Here is a 24,208-nt window from a genome sequence, read left to right as displayed (position 1 = left end):
TTGATGGTTTATTATACCATGTTTCACGTGCCGGATATTTTATCAATGCTTGAAACTAATAAAATAAGATCTTCGGTGTCTCTTGTGCCAACACTAGAGCTAACTCCTCTGAACAGTCAGAGTGCTAGAGGCATCATCAAGTTGATTAAAAAGTAAGAGAATAGTAGGGAACCAGGGGTTGATCTCAATTGATGTAGCCATCACTATATTCATCAATAATATAATTTTAATGTAATATTCAGGCATATTAAAAAAAAGCAGACTGGAGACAGATGATATTAAGATATTAATATAGAAAGATCTTTTTAAGAAAAATATCCTCTTGAGTGGAAATTCTGATTCTACAAATCTCAAATCCCTCTCCCTCTATCTAAACCGCTTTTGATGTTATTTTAATTTGCAAATTCTAAAAATAAATCATTATTTGTGCAAGTTAATCAAAAGGAGGACGTACACCGCGATCTTTAGTGAGAACAATTAAAACCCCAACTGGTTATTCAATTAATGTCTGACGGGACAGGGTCACGTGTTCTTTCTTTTTCCTGTTTGAATCAGGAAAACCTCAGACAGGAGGAAAAAAAAAACTGTTGGTGTTAGGGTTAAGACCAGAGTGAGACCTTTTGCTACTCCCCGGCCGTTCATGCTCTGTTTATTTTTCCACTCATGGTTCTCTGTGTGTTTGTGTTGTTTCTTCTCCGCAGAGGAAGGACTGAACCATGAATGCAAGCTCTGTAGTCAGTCATTCGACTCACCGGCGAAGCTTCAATGCCACCTGATTGAGCACAGCTTCGAGGGCATGGGGGGAACCTTCAAGTGTCCAGTCTGCTTTACAGGTTTGCACAATACCTTGAAGACAAATCCAGTGAATAAATGAAAAAAAAAGAAAATATAAATGGGAAATGTGTCATTTTTAACTTTGATTAAAAAAAACATTGAAAAAGCAAGTACAATGTCTTGACTAGTCATACTTAAAAAAATGTAGTAACATGACAGCAATAAACTTTAGTTTATTTTGTTGGGGTTTCTATCAGATAGATCAACACAAGGCAGTGCATAATTGACATGTGCAACATAGTTTAAAGCTATTTTTACATAAAATGCTACAAGGCATAGTAGGTATATTTAACAAGCACTGAGTCAATTCTTAGCACACGTCCATTTTGCTGCAGTCACAGCTGCATGTCTTCTGGGGTTTGTTTCCATGTCCACATCTAGAGACTGAAGATTTTGTTCAATTCTTTTTGAAAAATAGCTCACACTCTGTCATATTGAGAACAGCTAGCAACCATTTAAAAACATTACCAGAAATTCTGAGATTAGGGTCAAATATATTCTCATAATGAATATGAACATGCTCCAAGCCACTGATATCGTTTTATTTTTAGGGATTTTGTCCTGCTGGAATGGTGAACCTCCACCCCAGTATGAAGTCTTTTGTAACTTTTAACAGGCTTTCTTCCTTTATTTAAATTCATCCATTGTGCTATGTGTTCTGAACAGCTTCTATGTCCCTGCTGAAATGAAACATCCCCACTCCATGGTGTATTTGTGTATTAGTTTTCCTCCAAACACAACATGTTGTATGTACAACATGAAAAAGAAAAAAAAATCTTCACAATGTTTGCTGGGTTTTCTGTAGGACTTTCTGCCTTTTCTCTTATTACTTATCCATCCCACACGTTTTAGTTTCTAATTTAAAAAAAAAAATTATTGCAAAAAATCTTTCCACTTCACAATTATGTTCTACTTTGAGTTTTTTTTTTTTTTCACAGAAGATCCCTATTAAGTACATTGAATGTTGTGATCTTAACGTCAAAAAATGTGAAAAAATTCAAGGGATACAAATACTTTTTCAAGGTGCTGTAGCTTCTAAACGAGTCTTGAAAGGTCAAGCAACCCAGCCGTATAAAGCTGATAGCAGTTTGCACCATGTGGCTTTTTGTTTCGTCAAATTGCCTCAAAATCAAGGCCAAAGAAGTGTCACAAGGTGAAAGGGGGGGAGGAAGAAAGATGGGGAGAGGAGGGGGGGGGCTAAGACAGTGTGAGCTGGGGGGAGATGGGTGGATGGAGGAGCGGAGAAAGAAAAGGAGATGTGCTAATTGTGGATGGCAGTGGTGCTGATAGCTGTAATGATCTCATCTGTCTCTGTGCGTGGAGGTGGAAGGACCGGACTCCTCCTGAGAGAATAGCGCCCTCCTTCAGTGTCAACAGGGTTAACTATCTCTATAATGAAATCTGCAAAGTCGTTAACTTCGGCTCTTCACTCTTTCTCCCTTCTCAGCTCTTTACTCTTCCTAACACTTTTTGGGTCCAGCTCATTTCCTCTTCCTACTTCCTCTAACCCCTCCGCCGCCCCCAGCTTCATCCATCCATCGCACAATAAACTCATTTGCCTCATGTCTGCTTGTTGGATCAATTAATATCATTATTTACTGTTCTGCATCTTTTCGTCTTCCCAAACGTCTTCATCCGCCTCAGTTCACAGCGTCCTTCCATGCACTCCCCTCCTCTACTCTGCATCACTGTTTTTGGCCTTATGCCTCTTTTAGAAGAAGCCTATTGATATTTCCCCCCCCCCCACCCTGAAACTCCTCTCCCTCCACCCCTCACAGGGGTCCAGGCATTTAATATACAGAGCATGCCTCCTTCATCTGAGCCTTCATTTTCCAGCGCCCGTCTTTGACAGACAGGTCCCCCCACTCCCTCAGCGTCCATATCGATCACGGCACATGAGAGAGAAGAGGGATAGAGGGAAAGAGAGAGAGAAGGGGGGGGGTGCTAGGAGGAAGGGAGAGGGAAAGAGGTAGAGACAGAGTGCCCCCTTAGGACAGCGGTCGCCGAGCAGACAGACAGATGGGCGAAGAGGCCTGTGGTAGCTGGGAAGCCGTGCGGTGGAGAGTACAGGATGAACTGAAAGGCCTCCCTCTGTTGGGGATGCGGGGGACAGGCAGGCCGAGCTGAAGTCAGAGCACTTGGAGGGAACAGAGCAATTGAGAGATTAGCTGACAGCTGTCCTTGAATATATTTCTTCAAGCCGAGTCGAAGAAAATAAAAGAAAGAAGACATTTGTCCCTGATTTAGCTGGACATAAACTTTATTTTTAAAACTTTCTAACTGATAAAACATACAAAACTTCTAGGGTTTCTAAAAAAAAAGATTTTATTTTTTTTTTAGCAATTGGACTCAATACTTTATTTCTATACTCTGGATTTCCATGGACATCTTTTTAGTGCAGTGCCTTAGAAAAGCCCTTGTGCTGCTTGAGCTATGAAATTTGATGTCTTTATTGGCGAGTTATGTGATAAACCAACACAATGTAGTTCGTAATTGTAAAATTAAACAAATATAAGACATGGTTTCCATACATTTACACATTTTTAATGTGTGGGATGCATGTGTGTTCAGCCCCCGTGAGGGGTACAAATTTATACCACACTTTGCAATAGTACTGCCAATACACCGTTTCTTATAAATGATTAATAAATAGTTAATGCAACTGTTATTAATCAAGAAAAAAATAATCATGCACCATTAAGGTGCCTTTGTTAAACCAAAAGAGAGGAGTGACTGTTTTTTTGCCCGTTGAGTGGTTTATATAAATATTGTTAGCCATTTTTAAATGCTCATGTATGAAGACAAATTAACTTATTTTGCAAAAAATTTTTTTATATATTTTGTTACTTTCACACGGGCTGTCTTTTTTTTTGCATTCACAGTTGGTTGAACTAAACTAGAACTACTACATGCCCGGGTTACTAAAATACATTATTTTCATAGATTTAAAGGATGCCTTCAGTAGATAGATTGAGTCCAAACATGAAAGCAAAACTTTGATCAAACTAGGTGGTGGCAGGGCCGTTGAGCGCGCTCGTTTAACAAGGTTGCCCTTTGTTTAAAAGCCCATTCCCCCTCAGTGCACATGTTTCGGTTTGATCTGCCCCCTTGTGACCCAAAACGCAGTGGGAGGCAATGAGTGATTGTCATTCTTTCTACACACCTGATTATCCCCAATCTAAACTCTTGGGAGCAGAAGGGAGGTTGAAGTGGCGAGAGGACTGCATCGCACTGCAAAAAAAAAAAAAAAAAGACTGGAGAAAAGTATTAGGGAAAGTAAGTTAAAGACAGTAGATAAGGACAGACGAATGTAGAGGAGAAAAGGAGACAAAACTTAAAGGAAGCTGAGAAGGTTGCAACTGGCAAGTTTGGATGTGAGATGAAAGGAGGGAAGTGGAGGAGGAAAAGAGAGCTGTGTAAGGGAGGGAGGGTAAATGGAGAGAGGTCCATAAGCCCCTGGATGATGAGAGAGAGGCTGACTCTCCCAGGACAGATTTGACAGGTTTCAGAAGTGGGGGAGCCTGCAGCTAGAAGTGTCTGCCTGCACCCTTAGGAGCTGTAGGGAGGGCTGGTGTGGAAATTGTGATTGGGAATATGTGCTTAAGACAAACAAAACAGAAGAAAGTGTGTCTGATGAAAGTCCTGTGTATGTGTGTGTGTGTGTGTGTGTGTGCACTGTTTTTTTTTCAACTTATGTCACCACATGAGGAACAAACTTGAAAAACTACAGGATGCACTGCCTTAAAATCCACACAAGTGTGACAAATAAGGTAGTTTAATTAGCTTGTTGTTTAGTTGCAGCTCACATGCTGCTGCTATGTGAAGGTAGGTTCATGACAACTTAGACACAGAAGAAGAAAACAGAGGACTAAGCTTTAACTTGGAACTCACAGCTATCTGCTTGCAGCTCTGCATCAACTCCCAATTTGTTTGTTTCGCCTCAGAGCCCTCAGATAAGGTTTCGTGTCGTGAGTTCTCAAATTAAGCAGAAACAAGCACATGTAGGCTAGACGGATAAATAAATGAAAACGAGAACGGAAGAAGGGGGGGATAAACTTATTTTTTTCTCCCCACACAAACAGCTTAGTATTGGTGCAGTGCAGCCTGCAGAGAGCACCACCCTGCCAAAATAAAGATGAGCTGGGGCCTGTAGTAAAGGAGACGTCTGCCATGCGCGGCCCATGAGATCTAATCAGAGGGCTTAATATCCCCCACAGCGAGAAGACCTTGGCCCCTCAGCCCCCTCAGCCCTGACACCCCTGATGCCCAGCCCGGCTCAGCGCTCTGTGCAGCTCTGTGCAGCTTGGCTCTGCTCTGGCTCTGTGGCCAACAAACTCCACAAAGTTCGCTCTCTCCCCTCTCACACTCTCAGCAGGGAGAGACACAATGGCCAGCCGTTGATCCTGTTTGGATGTGGTTTTTTTGGATTATTTCTTTCCCGTTTCTTTCTATCCTTGTTTCAACCCTCCAAGAAGAGATGTATCTGCGCCTCCCTCCCAGCTCCTTCGGAAGAAGCAATGTAGTTGTAAATGTTATATCTTTCTCAAACTGCCAAATGCCAAAACAGGGTCCCATCTTAGTGCATTCTAGCTTATCCCTTTATTGCAGTGCATTTTTACATGTTTCATGCAGATGTGACAGACAATCACAACAGACAAAGGGACAAAGCATGGTTTTTATGACATAAAACAAGATATGTAACTTCTGCAAGTGCAGATTTCTGAGCACTTGCAGTGCCTTGAAAAACTCTCAAACCTTTTCATAATTTATCACATAACTGCATGGAAGCATTTTTTTACAAGCACAAAGTAGCGCAAAGTTGTAAAGTGGAAAAAAGAATCCCACCTTTGCTTCATGTTATTTTTATTTTTTATAAATATCTTGAAGTCTTGCAGAGGTATACAAACATAGCCACAGTGTAATGCTGCCAATGCGTGACACTTCTGGACTGCTTTACAAATGACATATTATTCGTTTTCTTTTTATCTCATCTGATCAGATCATGTACTTCTGCATGTTCAAATGGTTTATGACAAACAGAAAACATGAAGAAACAGATACTTTTTTACCATTTTTTAACAATGGCCTTCTTCTTTCCATTCAAAAAGACAGGTCAGATTTTTGGAATGCATAACTGAACAATGTCAACAGATTCTCCCACTTTAACCGTGGATTTCTGGAGGTCCTTCAGAGTTTTGCTGGGGCTTTTTTTTCTTTATTTGCTTAAGCTTTATTTAACCGGGTAAACCAGTTGAGAACCGATTCTAATTTGATTTTGTTAAAAGCTTCAGCAAGGCAAAACATTCCAAAACAATTATATTGCAACAATATTCTAATAGAAAGGTTTTAAAGACACTGAAACCTTTGTTGCACAAAATTTGTAAAATACTTTCAACGTAATCCTAAAGAAATCCCAATCATAATCACTGATTGGAAATTATTGCTTGCAAGCGTTAATGCAAGTAAACGTATTGGTGTTAAGGCAACAATGGGTCAGGGGACCTCAGACGTTTGTCAACAAGGCCCACTGTAGCGCAAGACGTGTCTGTTTTGGTTGTATTTTACCCAGCATGCCGTGTGGTGTACTCTACACAGTGCTGGTGTAACTGCAGCTTGGTAACTTTTGATGGTAGTTGGTGGCTCTGGACTTTACTTATGGGCATCAGAGTAAAAGGGGGATAAATACAAATTCTCAACATGCTTTTTTGATTTGTTAAAGAATTAAAAAACAATTTTGAATTTTCTTCCACTTCACAATTACGTACTGCTTTGTATTGGTCCGTTTTGTTAAATTCCATTTATATAGTAGTTTGTTGTTGTAAGATAACAAAATGTAAAAAATTTCAAAAACTTTTTCTCCCTTGTTGAGACGGCAGCTCGTATACATAAAAAAATAATACCCTTTTTCACTATTTATTAACCCTGCTATTGTTCAACTAGGCCATTGAAACATTAATAGCATTTTTTTTTTCATTAGCCATCACTTTCCTTGTGGATGTCAATGAATGTCAGCCTACAACTGGTAAATGCAAAACTGATTACAAATTTGCCCCTCATTGGACCAGAATTACACGTTAACAGCGAGTAACATCTAACTTGACGTCTCAGTTGTGTTTGGCCATGCTGTATAGTATTTGAAGGCCCCCCAAGTCTCAAATCCATTTTTATTTTTGCTGTATTGACTTTTTCTTCCTCCAGCCAAAGACATAATGAAGGCTTCCTGCAGCTGCTCTGACCTGCTTCTGTACTGTATATGCAGACAAAAAGCAGCTGAAGGAAAGGGCCATTGTTTATCAGCACAATTTCTGCTTCCAGAGCACGGGTTCCGCACGGAAAATTGTTGCCATTTTTGGAGCATAAGGGAGAGCCCAAATAAGTGTTATAGCTGAGGTCTTAACCTGGAGCCGAAATGTTTTGTTACCAGTCGTAAAACTGGCAGTTATGTTTATCCTCATATTGCTGTGGTCGTTAGTCTCAGAAATGGGCCATGGAGTTGCTGTTTGTTCATTAGAGGAGATTTGTTCATTTGCGGTTAACGTCGCTGCCATGTTCCACAGACAGCTGCCACCTAGGCATTAGCAGTCTGACAGCGTCCCCGCAGCGTGTCTGCTATGGATCTAAACTTTTATTTCCCAGGTCAGGGAGTGTGACATTCACCGAAGCCGAATGTTTCTCAACCCTACACCGCTCAATAATTAATAATCGCTCTCCCAGGTGAGCCCGACTCCTTACTTGTTGAAGTTGTACATCCACGGCATGGGGCCATAGTGAGCCTTAAAGCCTTCTCTCTTACAGACGCCTCACCTTTTGTGGCTGTTTCTTGTCTTCCTCTGTCACCCCATGGCCACCAGTGCATCCATTTAAAAACAAGTTATTTTGAGTTGTAAGAAATTCAAATGAAGCCCCCTTGTGCTAACTTTTCCACGGCAACCAGACCTTTGGGATTAGAAAGCCATCTTTAAAGCACAGGGATACGGGATAACAAACGGTGTGTTTGAAGTGCTCCTTGGAGGGCATACCAACACAAGTCGCTCAGGCGCACACAGTCGCATCCCCACTTAGCTTTTTTAATGTTGACCGTGGCTTAATTAAAGCACAAATGTATGGTATGTGTTTTAAGCTCCTGCGAGTTGTGTGTTTATATGTTGGTGAGTTATAATCTGTGCCTGCATGAATAAGTAGTGGAGCACCATGAATATTTATACTGTCAATATACTGTAATTAGTGATGTAGACTAATGGAGGCCATGTTTTGCACTTGAAGCCATGCCAGTTTTTGTGGTTGTTTATTTCCCGGCTTGTTGTCCCCACAGCAGTGCTAAATAAAGAGCATCATTATTCCCCAAACGTCATGAATTTAACCAGCTCCAGCACCAGAAATGTGACCGTTCTACTCCATAGAAACTGTTTTATCCCAACCAATATGTAGTGCCAGCCACATTTATTAGCACTCCTGGTAAATGATTTCATACAAAACATTAATGAAAAATCCCACCTTTCAGTGGGGTAAGAACTCACACATTGGAAGCTAATTGCTTTGAACAAACTCACGTCTCCTACAACTTACCTCTATCCGTAACAATTGCTTGCAAAATAAATGTAACCAAAGCATTATCTTTAATTTATACTTTAGTTTCTCAAAGCAAATAGTTTCTTAGTGTCCATGACTTTTTTTCCCCAGAGGTATACATACAAAATGGCACAGAAGCCCATTTCTTTTAGCCACTGAACACAAAGCTAGACAAGGACCCATTTTTAACTTTCCATTAAGCATAGAGGTAAAACTATCTCCAAAGTTCACTGTTATTTTATATATAGATGTTGGCTCACCAAGTCTCTCAAAAATTGATTAGATGCTGTCTACATGGCAGCTGCTTTTTGGGACACTGCCAGGAAAAAAAAACAACCTTTTAAGCATCTGGAATGTAAACATGTGGACTTGCTCCATGCAAGTGGAACTGAAGCTGTGTCTTTGGCAAAGAAGTTTGTCCTGCCTACTGCTAAGAATGGTAGAGGAGCTATAATTCATTGGGCCTATTTATTTTTCAAAGACCTTTTCTACTGCTCCTGGACTTTAACTGGGTCTGTGATCTGAACTGATGAGCCTTAGATTCCAGATGGGTTTGGTGTTGAACAAAACGTTAATATGTGGAAAATAGAGATGGACAACTACCATATCCTTCATCTTTATCATGATTTTTATGGTAACAACAATTAATTGCAATGGGAGATGTTTCCCAAACCCAAAAGCTGACTGAGATTCTTTTTATTTTCCCCACTATTAGATCCATGAGAGAATCAGTAGACATACATGTGTTTGAACATTTAAATAAATGCCGTTATTCCATGATGTTTAACTATAAAGTCACTTCTTATTGTAACTGGGGTCCTGAGGCCGCCCAAATCATTAGGTGTCCTTTTGTCGAGAACCATATTTGTGCTTTGTGAGGCTTTGGTTGCAGTGGCCTTAAGACACAGTTTTTCAGTTTATTCCAGAAGACATGGTTCACCACACACAGAATCAACCTTCCTCTTATCATTACCAGGTTTGTGCAATTAAACTTGGCAGCCACTGTGTGTCTGTAAAATGTTTATGTAATCATTTATTTGTAATTAAATCATTTTCATCACTGTTTGAAAAATCATTAGTCTGTTTTATTTAGGGAGATGCACTTACTGTGCTGTCTATTGTGATTCATCAGCAAAGTGAAGATGCATTTACAATCTTTGTTTACTATTTCATGTTTTTTTGTTTTTGTTTTCTGTGCAGTGTTTGTCCAGGCCAACAAGCTCCAGCAGCACATTTTCTCTGCCCACGGACAGGAGGATAAGATCTACGACTGCTCACAGTGCCCACAGAAGTTCTTCTTCCAGACAGAGTTACAGGTGAGCTTTTGAACCCAGGTGTAGCCCGCCAGGAAAGACAAAGAGACAGCCAATCACCGAGCTCAGCTCCACAAGCGCTAAACACAGGGCTCCGGCTATCCTCCTCCGCTCCGGCTGGGACAGGCGACTCAGAAGGAATTATTTCAGTCTGTTTCCAAAACTCATTTGTGATGTGTAGATATGATTTGATTTGCTTATTAGACCAGCCGAGCACTAAAATATCTGGAATTAGAGGATTAGCGGAATGCTCATTTTTGAAGAGGTAATTACATACAGTGCAGAGGCAAAAACACGGCTGAGTCAATATGCCTGCATCTCCTCTCCTAATCACAGAGGAGGCCTCGTGGCTAAATATGAGCTCTGTCCTCAGGGAGTCGGTATCTGCCCTTCAACAAAGTTACTAGTTGGACTTATGAACTCGCAATGTTAGAGAGATAATCCATTTTCTAGCAATCTTTTCCTCTGCTCCTTGGAGAACCTGAAAAAATGAAACAGACCTTATTATATTATTTCACTGTGGTGGTGTTTTCGAGCAGCTCTGTTTTGTTTGGGGGATTCTCTATTGTGCACTTCTCATATCCAGATCCCTTTCTATTACCTTTTTGAAACTGAATCACTAAAATATGAACATTCTATAATTGCGGTGTTCAAAAGTGCTGAAATTATATTTTTTCTTAATTTACTTTAATGTTGTAAAAGGCAAAAAGCTCCTCCTGTGGCATTGACCTGGATCTCGGATTATGCAGCGCAGCGCAGTAGCTGGTAGCCAGAGGAAGTGCCCATTGATTGGGAGTGATTTTCATATTGAGATTCAGGTTGTAAACACATAGGTGTGCGTCTGCCAGGAGGAAGGTGAATGTGATCATTATTTGCTGGTCATTCCAGCAACGGGAACATGAATAAAACAAGTCCTGATCCGCCGACACGCAACTCTGCAGCAGGGAAGATTATATGAAAAGCCTCAGCATCACCCCACCCATTGTTAATGCCTTTCAGTCACATCAAGCCCCCTTAATTTGTCACGTTTTCATTTCTCATTGGTACAAGTGTTTCCTATATGGCACGGGTTGCGAGAGATACCTGTAAACAATCTCAAATAACCTGGGGATGTTTTCCTACTTTTTTTTTTTTTTTTTTTTTTTTTTTATGTTTGACATTTTCAGGAATGAAGTGATCTCCACCTCCCGGAGGTAATGTTTCATGCATGATTATATTGTTTTACTGCGTGCGAAAAGACAAGTGCAGTACATGAAAGACCTATAGCATTCTGCTGTGAAACAGGGGGTTATGAAAGGAGAGCAAGAATGAGCTTGGGGGATAAGACAATCATTATCTCCAACCTGTTCCGTGCTCTTCCGACGGTCCCGTGTGAGCGCATGATGACATGATCTCAAACACACGTGCCGTACATATAGATACACGCGTTGCTTCTTGTAAAAGCAGATACTTAAAGGAAATTAAGTTGTCATGTGGTGCCCTTTTAGAGTTTTTACTCGCAGTGCTTTGCTGCAGCAATAATAGCTATTGTTCTTATTTTGTCGTGTTGCAACCACAGATCTTTAAATATTTATTTGGGGATCCTTAAAGAATTCCCTGTTAGTTTCTGTGAAAACGTTGAAACAGCAGGTGGACATTGACCTTCTGGAAGGACAATTACCCTGAGCAGGCAGCCAGAGGTATAATAGAATAGTTTGGATTTTTGGATTAACTTCTTGTGTTGAAACAATCTTGTCAAACGGACGACAAATTGCCAGATTTAAAACGTGTTCATATTGATGCTGTCCATTGTGCTTACACAATCCCCACCATGTTGGTGGCAGCATGATGCTGTAGAGAGGCTTCCCCATAAGACCTTCTGCTGTAGTTGCAGAAAAACGCTTTTCTATAAAGTGCGAAATGAGGGAGCTTAATACATATGCAAGTCTCGTTTTTCAGGGTTTTTTTATTTCTAAAGATATCCTCTTTAAAAGTGATATTTTCCACTTTGCGGTTGTACATTGTTTGTGGTTGCGACTTGACCAAATGTGAAAAAGTTCAAGGGGTATTAAGATTTTTTGAGAGGCACTGCAAATTTTGTTTTTCCTGAACTTATGAACTGCTTATGGATATTATTTACAAGCATAGCTAAAACTTGACAAAATATGAAAGAGGCCTTGTGTGGTTGTTTCTGTCCGCCATTTGCCAACCTTTACCCTGCAAGATATCTGCCTGATACTGGCCGCTTTTTTGTCAGTCTGTCTGAACTAGAACTTTCCTCTAGCAAAAGAGAATCCTTTCTTTGCTTGGACCTGAGTTTGGAGTCTCTCCCTGATCCTCTCTGACTCTCTGGCCCACTGGCTGGCTACCTGGACCCCCTCATCTCTCACAGTAGTGAGAAGGGTCAAAGGGCCAGTGCAAGCTGGGGAGAGGAAGCAGCAAGGAAACAGAGAGCTGCCATGGCAGGTAAAGCAAAGCAGGGAAGATATTTTATTAATTCGCTGCTGAGATCCTGAAACAGACCAAAGGCTGTGACAGGTATCCAGTGCACCACTTCGCATCCTCCCCCCGTGAACTCTACCCTGTGAGGGGCTAGCCAATTTTCGCCAGCCTGTCGAGATGGATGATGGGAGAGCATCCGTCTAATCAGCCCTCCCAGGACCCCCCGCCCGGCTGCCCCCCTCAGACCGACCAGATTGACTCACTCCTGGGTCTGCGTGCCCCAGAATCCAGAGTCCAGTGGAGAAAAACCTCTCTTGCTCTTCTTTTCTGTTTCTTCAGTTTCTCTTTTTCGCCATTTTTACCTTGACAGAAAGTAAGCGGTGAGATGTATAGACCTCTACTCCACCTGAAAGTGTGCAGAGGACTCCCCTCTAGCATCGCAAACTTATACGGTCTCAACTTTGCTTATCCCCTTCTTTCAACAAATTAAAATGAAATACTGAGCAAAGCTATTACATAAACGGCTGATTTTGAGGGCAACCTTGCTGCTTGAGCAGTCTCTCACTGACCACCTGAATGACAGTATATCCTCTCACCCACTTGACCTTAGTTCCCCCTTCTGTCCATTCATAAGTGCCTGAATGGATCTGCTAAAGAACACATTGCAATGTGAACCCCCCCTTTTTTTTTGCTGTTTTAGATGCAGTTGCATTTCGCGTGGCTTCAAAGAACTGAGCCACCAACAATGGTGCTTGGCTGGATTAATTAACCAGATTCATTAACTGATAGATCCTCGGCATCAGCCACAGCTTTAATCTAACATTTCTCAGAGTGCAACTCATTTGTAGTTGTTTGTGAACGTCCACATAGGCTTAACTTTCAGTGTTGCACCGACTGCTGGATGGCTGCAATCAGGAGGATTTTCTCTCAATGGTCCTCTAAGGATGAGACAATGAGGCTGAAGTTGCTCAGAAGCAACCGGGTTACATTTTCCACACAAAATTCCCTCGATCCTTCTGAGCCGCTGCGACGTTTATTCTTTCCATCGTCCGATTTCTTTAGGTTGCTGTAAGCCACAGAGTATTGTAAGTCTCGCTGTGATCGACAGAGAAGCGTTACGATCTGGGTGCTCAACGACTTCTCCCTCCCCTCAGACGCCCGCAGGACATGCACCTTAATTGGAGCATCTTTTTTTTTTCTTCCTAAAAAAAAAAAAAAAGGATTTCTTCAAAGACAATCCAAAGCACCCGAGCCTTAATGAGTGCTGAAAGTGACAAGAGCACATCTGCATCATTTTCTACACCCCCCCCTCACAAATGAGATTCTCCGCTCCCCGTGTGATGGCCATTATTGCCAAGCTGTGACCAATTCAACGGTTTTAATTAAGCATATTTATAGGTTTCACGGTCACCAGGTCAGCGTAAACAGCTATGTTTGTCATAATGTCTGTCCCGGGCAGAACGCAGGGAAAAGAAAGGGAGAGATGGATACTCTGAGAGAGCCCAGTCTGCGGCAAAAACTGCAACAGAGTGGGTTTTTTGAGCATTAGAATGAATTACTTTTTTCTTATTTTTCAAATGACAGCTCCCAAAAATGACATTTTAGACACTTCTTTTCTTTCCCTCCCTCCGCCTTTCAAAGCTGTTCTTTAGTTTGACGCAGGAGACCTAATTCCCCAGAAGTTTTTCTATTATTAATTTTAAAGTATGCCCCGGAAAATGCCCTAACTGCCCCGAGTCCCTAATGTGTCATACAAAAGCAAAGCTTTATGCATTTGTCCCCAAGTGGCTCTCAAACACCAAATTTCTCCTGAACGTCTTGATCTGCCAAGTGTGACAGCTCTTCACACATTTGAAAGTGGCAAATATATATTTATATTTCCTTTCATATGACAACTTGTTTTCTTCTTCATCACCCCAGGTTCTTGGAATCCTGGCACTGTTTCAAACAGCGGCACGGCAAAATAAAACAAGAGCGAATTAGGGGGGAAAAAAAAACAACTTGTGAGGCGCAATCATTAATATTTAAGCTTATTTATAATTACGTACCAGTCTGAGCGCTGTTGCTGCGTGCTGTAAACGAGCACATATACCGCCTTAGATGACTTGTGATGTTTATCACAATAGTTGTGTTCTACTTTTGTAGGTGGATCAGAATTAGACAGCATGACAGACCTAATGATCCTGGGAGGATATTCTCTTTCGCAGTGCGTGTATATATGAGACTGTGTTTGTGGGTATACATCTGTGTGCATCCTCTATGTATTTGTCTTTGTCTCCATCTCTCTCAGGGTCTGATATGTGCATGCAAACACAATGTCTGGAGGGAGACATGACAAAAACTCCCAGAAGCCTTTGAGCTCCTCTGTTTTTTTGTCCTTTTTTTTTCCTCTGTTGCACCATTGGGGAAAGTTAAATCCAAACAAAGAGGAGACGCTCGGTGTACTGCGCTCGAATCCATCACCAGATCCTTTCCTCAAACGTGTCTCTTTTACTTTACTTGGTTGACTTTTTCAGCAACTTTGATAAAAACAATTTGGAGCATTTCTCAAGGAAACTCATGCAGTTTTAATTTTCTGTCTGTAGTGATTTGATTTTCAGGTTAGCAGAACGTATCAGAGGACACAGTAAGCGGCATCAGAACAACGATTCCAGGCGGAATTTGGTTGTCATATTTTACAAACACTGAAGTTTAACTTTTGCCATTTGGAAAACAGGATGTCTAGAGAGTCACAGACTAACATGGACATTTTTCAGTTAAATATTTTTTTTCCTATTTTATGAAAATAAGTGTATGCAAAAAATGTATGTGCACAATTAGCACATATTTGTATTTTCAAACTTCATTCCCTGTCCCTTTGCCAGAGATGTTGACTAAGGTTTCAGACTTGAATTGAAACTCTGCTTAAGTCAGAAAAACAAAAACTTTAAACTTGACTTAGATTCATGCTGTAAACACTGTAAACACGAGTCTAAGTCGGAGTCCGACTTAGACTCGGACTCCTAGCCCCAAGTATCATAAGCTCACCTTATTTCCTGTAACAAGCAGTGAAATCAAGCTAGCATGTAATCTGCTTTTGTAGTGTAAATAACCCTATCAAGCCAAGAACCCACCATACCAAGACAACAAGACTAAGACTTCAAGGGAAGCTAGACCAAATCCAAGACTAAAAAGGAAGGAGACCAAACCCAAGGTCAAGACTAACTAATTGTAATGATGAACCATATTTTTCTGTAATGTTTTCTGCGACAAAATTTTGGTGAACACAAACCCAGATAACCAACTGCATGCAACTTATCCAGCAAATTTGACAAGCTGTTATAAAGTTAAATAGATGAGCCAGACAACTCTGAGAGTAAATCCATCCATCCAAGCGTTAACTGACTTGGCATTAGCTGCAGGCAGAAGGAATGGAGGCGACAGGTGGAGGTGGAGGACTTAAATCACTTAAGAGTTCCTTCTTTCTGTGTACTGTAGAGACAGACAAACATCCATACATCTGCAGTGGAAAAGGTTTTCCCTCGTTTTCACGTCCCTATTATCTTCTATTCACCGACACAAAGGAGCACAGGTGGCGCCACTGAACTTATTTTTTTAAAGTAAAAAACTTTATTTGTTGCAGCCAGCACCTTCTTGCTAAGTTGCTGTAAAAAGGGGACGGTGCAGCTGTTGTCTTGACCAGACTTGAGGTAAAAGTTGGAGTCTAACATGTATAAGAGCAAGAGAAGACTGAGTTAAAATGTAGCCGAGATTCAGAAAAGACCAAGACTTTTGATCCTGAGTCCTACACCAGTAATATGGACTCTCATAGTTAACAAGCTGTATTTGCATATTTTTGTGTAAAAGGATGTATTTCATTGTTAGCCAGTGATCTTCAATGGTGGTGGGCTGTTATTTGTTTTATAACAACCTGTTTGTGTTTGCTGTAGCATCATATAAATTACGACACTATAAAAGACTGCATTACATACTGTATTGAAGTATAGACTTTATCAATTGGTGCTTTGACATTTGCTTTCATTTATTCACTACTCTGAGTCCTGCTCAGTATCCAGTATTTATTTATTAAGAGAGAAACTGATCTATTATATCTTTCTATTAACTTTATATAAACATTGTTCAGCATAGAAATCAACTAAATCAAACATTTTCAGCAACCTAGATAGTTGAAAAAATAATAATTTGTGTGATGAAAATATCCTGCTTTATGTATAATTCTTGCAGCCTGTTTTGGTGGTGGTAATGTGATTGTCTGGGACCATTTTGCAGCTTCATAAACTCAGGCTTTGTAGTGGTCTTTTGGTAATCCAAATTTAAGAATAATTTTAATGCATTAGTGTGACTTTAAGCTCATCTTTCTTTTTACATGTTCCATAATTAAACCCTACATGGTCTGTACCATGAGAAGGAAACATTTGCACCTATACCTGTGAGCTAGAACGACTGACAAACTCCAGTCTGGAATTTTAGCAACAATGGCAACAACTTGCACATTGAAAATGATGTCAGCTAGAAGTACTTTTTTTTATTATTATTATTTTTGCCTTGACTCATACAAGACAACACTCCAAAATAACTGTTTCTCTCTTGTAGAACTGTGGAAAAAATTTTTTAAGAATTTTGCCCACATCTACGATCATATCCGCCACTGCAGCATCAGTTGAAAAGCAGGGGTGCGCTCTGAAATATTCCCAGTCAAAGTCTGTCCCTTACTGAAGTGGTTAAATGTGAAAGTAATTGTGTTTTGTTTCTGGGACTGACATGCGGAACCCCACGGACCCCATCTCCCTCCCAGTGACAGGCAGAGATCCTCCCCCCTCGCTCTGTCTAATTAGAGGATGTAGCCCAGGGCTCGTGTCCCAGGAAGACCCATCCCCCTCCCAAGATGGTTCCCCTAAGAAAGCCCTTAATTGGGTTCTTTAGTCATAGACTTCATTTTGGCTGGAAAGGCATCTGTGTGTTGCTATCACCTCACAATACAGTTTGTATCGCTCTCTTGTGTTTTTTCTATTCCTCTTTCTCTCCCTTTTTTTCTCCCCCTCACTGGCCTTCTCTCCATCTACGCTCCTCTCTCCCTCTCCCCCTCTCCCACTCTCTCCTCACTTAATGAGGCCCCATAATAACACAGCAGTTGTGCAGTTGTTTTGCTACCTCAGTCAAACAGCGGGATCACTGCATAGTGTGTTTCTAGTACCATTCACTTGTCTACTTAGACAGGGTAATGAGTATCATTTGGAGGTACAAAAGACCCGGCCCACAAAAAAAGCGGTGCTCCGTCATCTCCGGTTACACCTCAGAAGTATATGCTCCGGGTGCTTAGATGTCTCAAAGTGTTTCAAACGTTATGGATTCAAGATGTATTTTTATAGTCGCTCAGTGTGGCTACATGGAATACAGTGAAATCCATTGCTGTTGTCATCTCCGTCCTCGCCTAGTGCTGTTACAGTATGACCATGACTCCCTGGGCACCTCGCTTCAAACAAGACTGTCTGTTACCAAGGAGACTGGGCTGGTTGTGGTGCAACAGTGTTTTGGGTCAACCCTCCCCATGGTCCGATAAGTGATGACTGTGGAGAATGCCAGCTGCTGTTTTATTTATTTATTATTTGATTTTTTTTTTTTTTTTTTTTGTAATATCCATTGGCTAAACTAGCCAGCAGTAAGCCTGGCCTGGGGTCAGAGCAGGGAAGGATTACTCCCTCGGTGGACCGGTCGACAGTAGGGAAAGCACAAAGGAAGGACTGAGTCAATACTGGACAGCAAGTTCAACACACCATTAAAGTGCCAGAGAGAATGCAATACTCCTGTCTTTCCCTGGAGTTTGTTTTTTTTCTCCCAAATAGCAAAAAGACATTTCAAATTATATCACAAATCTCACACAATTACTCATAGTTCTGGTCATTGTTCCTGGACAAAGAACATTTTTAAGTGACATAAACGTAAAACATTAAAACGTTCAAAGACAAAGTTAGTTTGTAGAAATATTACTGTTGGCTGAAAGCTAAAATACTTCCATCACGCTACTGCATATCTACCTTGAAACTCGGTGACATACGAAAACGCAGAGTGATGGAGAAACATTGCTCCACCATCGCCTCCGGTTGATCACCTCACAAGTGATGCGAGGTTGGCCCGGATTTTTTATTTACATGTTAAAACCTTTTATCGCATGTGTGTTGCAGCTCTCATAGACATTCTACTGTCTTCCAAGAATCGCAGCAATCACCAAATCATTTTAACACCACACCAAAAATAACGTGCGATACTTCTTCATATGTGGTATTCAGAATGGGAGCACATCAGCAACACACACCCTTCAGAGACGCAACCTGAATCCTGTCATTATGTTTAAATTGATCAATGCTCCACATAAAGCGGTGGCTGCAGTTTTCTGCTGAACCACTACCTCCAACTGAGTTCCTAAACATTACTGGCCTAATGCAATCACCAAATAATAATATTCAATCTTGTAGTCAATGCCATGTTTTGCTGCTTTTTGAGGTTCTATTTTCTGATATTGATTAACAATCAGCTGGTTACAAACATTGTTTGCTGCTTAAAGGTGCATTAAAGTCCAACTGAGTGCAAAAGCGATTTTCTACAAAAACACTGACAGGTGCTCTAACTGGAGGAGACTTTACAGTGGTTTGTAGACACTCCTCTGAGGCGGCACTATGTTTGTAAGATATTAAAATAATTATTATGTTCAACCAGTTAAGAACTGGGTCTGACACCATCCTGAAAGATGCACTTGAAGCACTTTGATGGGAAAATTCAGTGTAATATTGTTGAGCATTTTTTAAGTCATCATTATTTTATGCTTTAAATGAATTCAGTCATTCAGTTCAGTGATAGAGGGTTTGTACAAGTCTGTCTTAGAACTCCCCATTGTCCAGCAACAGCTAATTATATACTTAGTGCATGACTGCATGCACTTTCAGAGCCAATAGACAAGGGAGCCATTTGTTTTGACTCTGGATTGATGTTTACATTTTCAGGGGGATATAAGCAAAAAATAAAACATTAAGGTGTTTTAAATTAGACTCCGTTAACATAACCAATAATATATTTGTGATTTTAACCAAGTTAAATTTATGTTGTTCTCTTATAATTTCCCCGAGAACTATTCAGTCTGATTATGACCTGTGTGGTTTTTTTTTAATTATGTTTCAATGTGAAATTAATTTTGTTGTGCAGTGAGATCAGGCATAATCATTTTATTTCTTGTAAAAAAAAAATTCATTACTGCATTTTATAACAATAATGTACGTATTTCCCAAGTATATGCAACACATAATTATGAATAAACTGCCTAGAAAATAGATTTTTTTTAAATAAAGGCTGCATAATGGGACACATTCCGGTCAATTCACTGGTTAGCGCTGCGTTTGTTTAAAGTGCAAACAGCTTTATTTGTTCAAGAAACCGTGAAAAGGCCATGGCTTAAAAAGTCATTATTGCGCAGTCAGGTCTCCAACCACTCAATAAAACCTGGCTTTAACATTACACCGGGTAGAAAGAACAGACACAATACACTTAACATGTGCTCAGCAGGTATTACCATATTGCTAATCAAACTTTGTTAGCGTGACGATTAAGCTTTACATCTCGCTCTCTGTGATGCCGGACAATGCGAAGATTTTCACTAATACAGCAGGATCAGATGAAAGGGGAGCTTCTGTGTCTGAGTCCAGTGGCCTTCCTCTGCAGAGCTGATGCAAGAGATGCACCTCTGTTGCCTCACTGGAGACCGGGCACTATCGATGGAGACCAGAGCAATGGGGAAGGACATAAAGAATGATTAGTTAATAAATCAGCTCCCTAGCCGACTTGCTCTTTCCTGGTTTCTGCTCCTTCCCCAATCGTTCCCCATTATTTTCTCCCTCCCTCCCCCTCGTCTCTCTGCAGCAGCATTAAATCCTGAAGACACGTTGCACCTGTTTGCATGGGTACACCAGACCCCTGCCGGGTGTTCTCCCTCCTCTTCCACTACCCCTGGGGGCGCTGCAGAGGGTGATGTAATCAGATGAAAGTGTCGGTTTAACGCTGGCATGAAGCCTGAGATGTGAGGAGAAGCAAGAAGAGAAAAGGGGTGCTCGCTTCTCAGAAGGCCGAAGCGGGTGTGCCTTATCGATCAGCGCAAAATTTAATTTAGTGTAGAATTGAGTTGCTACGGTTTACCTGAACACCGCTGGTAACTACAGCAGGCCTATGTGGCCAGCAGGTGGTTGAAAGGATCGAGGAGGAGATTAAGGGTTGGATATAAGGGAGGGAAATGGATGATAAGGGGAATGGCAGAGTTTCAGGGGGAATAGAATTGGAGTTAGGATGAGAGCTAAAAGGCTTAATGGAGGGCAACTAATCCTAAATTGCTGCGATTCTAGTGTGACACCATTAGTGACATCCTCTTTACGGGTGCAGTGGACATTTTGCTCATTTTCTTACAAAAAGCAATGAGTGAACTGCATGTGTGATATCTAATTTGTGGCTGCACACTGTAGGCATTCGTTGCGTCCAACAATTGCACAGAAGTAACTTGAAGAACTTGACAAGGATGAAGATTGGAAAGCGGATTTCCTCCCTCGCCCTCCTTTCCACTCCTTTGTACTTATACACAGAACAGTTTATAGCTGCTCTGCAGAGTTCAATATCCACAGAGATAAAGGTATCAGTTTCATTTTCTCTTAGCGTATTTTTTTTTCTTCTCCTTTTTTTCTTCTATTTCCCTTTAGTCTGCATGGCTGCCACAGCCACTGAAGTCGTTTAACACCGTCCTTGAGAAAGCCCTCAGTGTAAAAACTCCTGGCATGTTTAAGGAAAAAGGTAGAATGCAGTGTGTGTCAGGCAGAGCTGGGACATTCAGAGCGGGGGGGGGAGCTGTTCCCCAGAGGGGTTATTTTCCCCTCTAATAGCTGTTACGAGCCCTACATTATATCCAAGGAGCTACATTCCTTTGGGGTCCAGACATATGCACACTGACACAAACACACACACACACACGCGCACACGCACGCACACACACGCACACACGCACTCCCACCTAGATGGACTGGCACATTCACACAAAGGCATACACTCTCAGTTGAGCACAAATTTTCTCTGTTTCTCTCTTTTGCACACACATACACACACGCAGTCGGTTCTAGCCGCTTTGCTCTCCCCCCGTGTCAATATCCTGCCATTTGAAGTCACGTACTGCAGGGGCTTCTGGGAGTCACTGAGGAGCCAGGCTGACGGGTAATGGGCCGCATTCATTAATAAGGTTGCCGTGCTCCTGTCCCTCCTCAGCAACGCCAAGGATGTCTTCACCGGAGGGGGGGTTGGCGGAGTGTGAGGAGGGAGATGAGGTGAGGTGAGGAGAGAGGGAGAGCATCCCATGGGGAGTCTCCTCCCAGACTCACTTAAAGGAGCTTTATTTCAGCAAGAGAGAGGGGAGAGGAAGGCAGGAGGAGCTGTCCAGGAGCCGCCTCTTTAAAAAAAAGGGGCCCCGGCGAGCCACGCTAACCCGTACCAGGGTCACAATCCTGCTCCCCGTCAAACAGCTTATTACCCCACCTGTCGGGAAGTAATCGCCCCAGCTAAAAGGAAAGCTGTCGAGGTGTTTAAATGCTTTATGCGGAGGCAGCTGAAAGGGTAAAATGGGAAGGAGTGAATTCAAAGGGGGGCTAATAGGCATCTTTCAGTCCTTCCTGAGGGATTGTGCACCAACAGTACTGAAGGTGACTGCTTTGGTAAACCACCTCTCTCAGGTTGGGCAGGAATATTTAATAGTTACTAAAACAAATGCTGATGAATGCACTTTTATCTCTTAATTGTGAAGTTGCACTCACCAGACTCTTTATTATAAAACCTTGCTAGTCCCGGGCTGATCTCCAATTTTCCCTTCTGAACTTTCTGAATCCTGCATGTCGTAGTTGGTTCAAGGCCCCATAAATTTGGCTCAGAGATTTTGGTCCAATTTGAATCGATATCTTCATGATTTGCTGCCGATTTGTCAGCAGTAAATGCAGGATGTGATGTGAATCTCACATTCCAAAAATGTGATACTAGGTTGCACTTTGGTGACTGAGGAGCCTATTGGAGCAAAATGAACTTATTGACATGTTCAAGAAACCTGTTTGAGAAGAGCCATATCTTGCTGGTTGTAGCTATCGTAGCATGGTTACACTGTGGTAGCCTGTGGTGTGTAAAACATGCTCAATTGATGCCAAACTTCACCAGCAACCTGAAGCATTAATCCAGTGTAGGATGGATTCATGCTTTAATGTTGCTTAAGCCAAATTCTGACTCTATCATTTCTCATAGATTAAATTCCTCATCAGACTAAGCACATTTTCCAATCAATTATTATCTGCTTTTAATAATCCTGAGAATTGTTGCCTGACATGAGTGAAACCTGTGGTCTTTTGGTGCTGTAGCTCATCTGCTTCAAGTTTCAGTGTTGTGTTCAGAAATGTTATCCTGCATACATTGGTTGATAAAGCATGGTTGTGTGAACTGCTGTTGCCTTTTTATTATCTCCAGTCTGTCAATTCTCTTCTGAACTCAGCATGACCTTTGATCCACAGGACTACGCAAACAATATCCACTCACTGGATATTTTCTTTTTTGGACCATTCTCTATATGCCCAATTTTTGATTTTCATTGCTTGGTTTGAACTTTAAGTAGTCATCTTCTCCGAGACGCCTAAATAAATTGAGTCACTGCTATGTGATTGGCTCATTTTTGCGGTTTTTGCTAGTAAGCGATTGAACAGACGTATCTAATAAATTGGCCAGTGGATCTATGTGCGAAAGGAAAAGTGTCCACTATGATGTTTGCGTGCGTGTGCACGCATGTGTGATGATGACTCTGTGACAGGTGTGTCTAGTCCATGCCAGTTTACGGAGTCCAAGGCCATGTTTTAAACAGAGCGCAGCAAGTGGGGCATGTAGTTTGCATTAAAGGGATTAGCAGTCACTTCAAAAGATGACCTGGATTCAGCCCACCAGGGACACCCGTTACACACCCCCTGGTCCACACTCCCTTTAAAGAACCTGGCACAGCTGCCCCACTACAACCCCACTCTCAACTGTGTGTGTATCTGTGTGTGTGTGCGCCTGCATGTATTCCGGAGAAACATCGTAAGAGAGTTATATCCTCACCTTGTGATGGCGTCATGGTTAATTGTGCCCCAATACATATTCACAGAGGTGTGGAGGATCAAATCGTCAGTGGCCTTACCTGCACCTCTTGACATTTTTTCTGCAGGGTTACATGTGTAGTGCATTTAATAAATGTAGGCAAATTCCAGGGAAGATTTTCTATGTGGTGTGTCAGAGTCTTGTGATGGATTTGTTGCCATTGGGGCAGCCTTTGATTGAGGCTGGAATATTTTTCTGTCAATGGCCTTAAATTATAATGTTGGATCAGATCTTAAAGGAGTAGTTCGCAGTATTTGAATTGATGTTGATGTGGACACAAAACTTTTTTTTTTTTTTTTTTATTGATCAACCAAGTCATTTGTTCAGTGGTCTGTACTTTACATGGCCCGACTGAACCTTTTGCACACCTTTTCTATAAGAATCAATATGTCTGATCAAATTATCCACAACTGAAATCCGGATATTTGTTTTGTCACCACAAGGCATACTGTTTAATCTCAGACTCTTATGGGATTTTCATTGTGTTTAAACTCAGATTAGTTTTTCCCAGAAACTGAAGCTAACAGGTCGTAGAGGGGCCAAGACCAACGTAGCTTCTACTGTGTCCAACCCCATAAATATCATGGTAGTTTATGTGAGTGCTTTGTAGAACCTTTAAACAATCTTGGTTTTGACTGGCATTTACAAAGAGGGCAAAAATAGTTTTACAAAGGAAAGGGGGTTAAAAGGTAGAGTATCCTGTTAAATATACCTATCCTCAATTAGAATAAATCCAGTACAGTTGTTCTTAGACTAACAGCTGGTCTCAGAGGGACCAGGTCCAAAGCTAAATGTGTCCATCTTAAAACTCATTCTCACTGTGTTTTTACAGTCTGTATTTCTTTGGTCTTCAAACAGTTTGACCAAAAGTTATCCTAAAATGGTAG

At 41.3% G+C, this 24,208-nt stretch overlaps 1 protein-coding gene across 4 annotated transcripts in view; it reads left to right on the top strand.

Moving 5' to 3' along the window:
* znf521 (zinc finger protein 521) overlaps window positions 1-24,208 on the top strand; it is a 67,060-nt gene that overhangs the window by 41,150 nt on the left and 1,702 nt on the right. For all 4 annotated transcript variants that reach the window (XM_081597877.1, XM_081597876.1, XM_081597875.1 and 1 more), the window contains 2 exons: window positions 702-833; window positions 9,604-9,719. In XM_081597877.1, coding sequence (XP_081454003.1) covers window positions 702-833; window positions 9,604-9,719 — 248 coding nt within the window. The remainder of the gene's footprint in view (window positions 1-701; window positions 834-9,603; window positions 9,720-24,208) is intronic.

Source organism: Poecilia reticulata, chromosome 17 (assembly GCF_904066995.2).
Source record: "Poecilia reticulata chromosome 17, P_reticulata-male-v2, whole genome shotgun sequence".
In the NCBI taxonomy this organism is placed as follows: domain Eukaryota; kingdom Metazoa; phylum Chordata; class Actinopteri; order Cyprinodontiformes; family Poeciliidae; genus Poecilia; species Poecilia reticulata.
The sequence above is the reverse complement of the archived record's forward strand: the minus strand, read 5'-3'. Positions and strand labels throughout refer to the sequence as shown.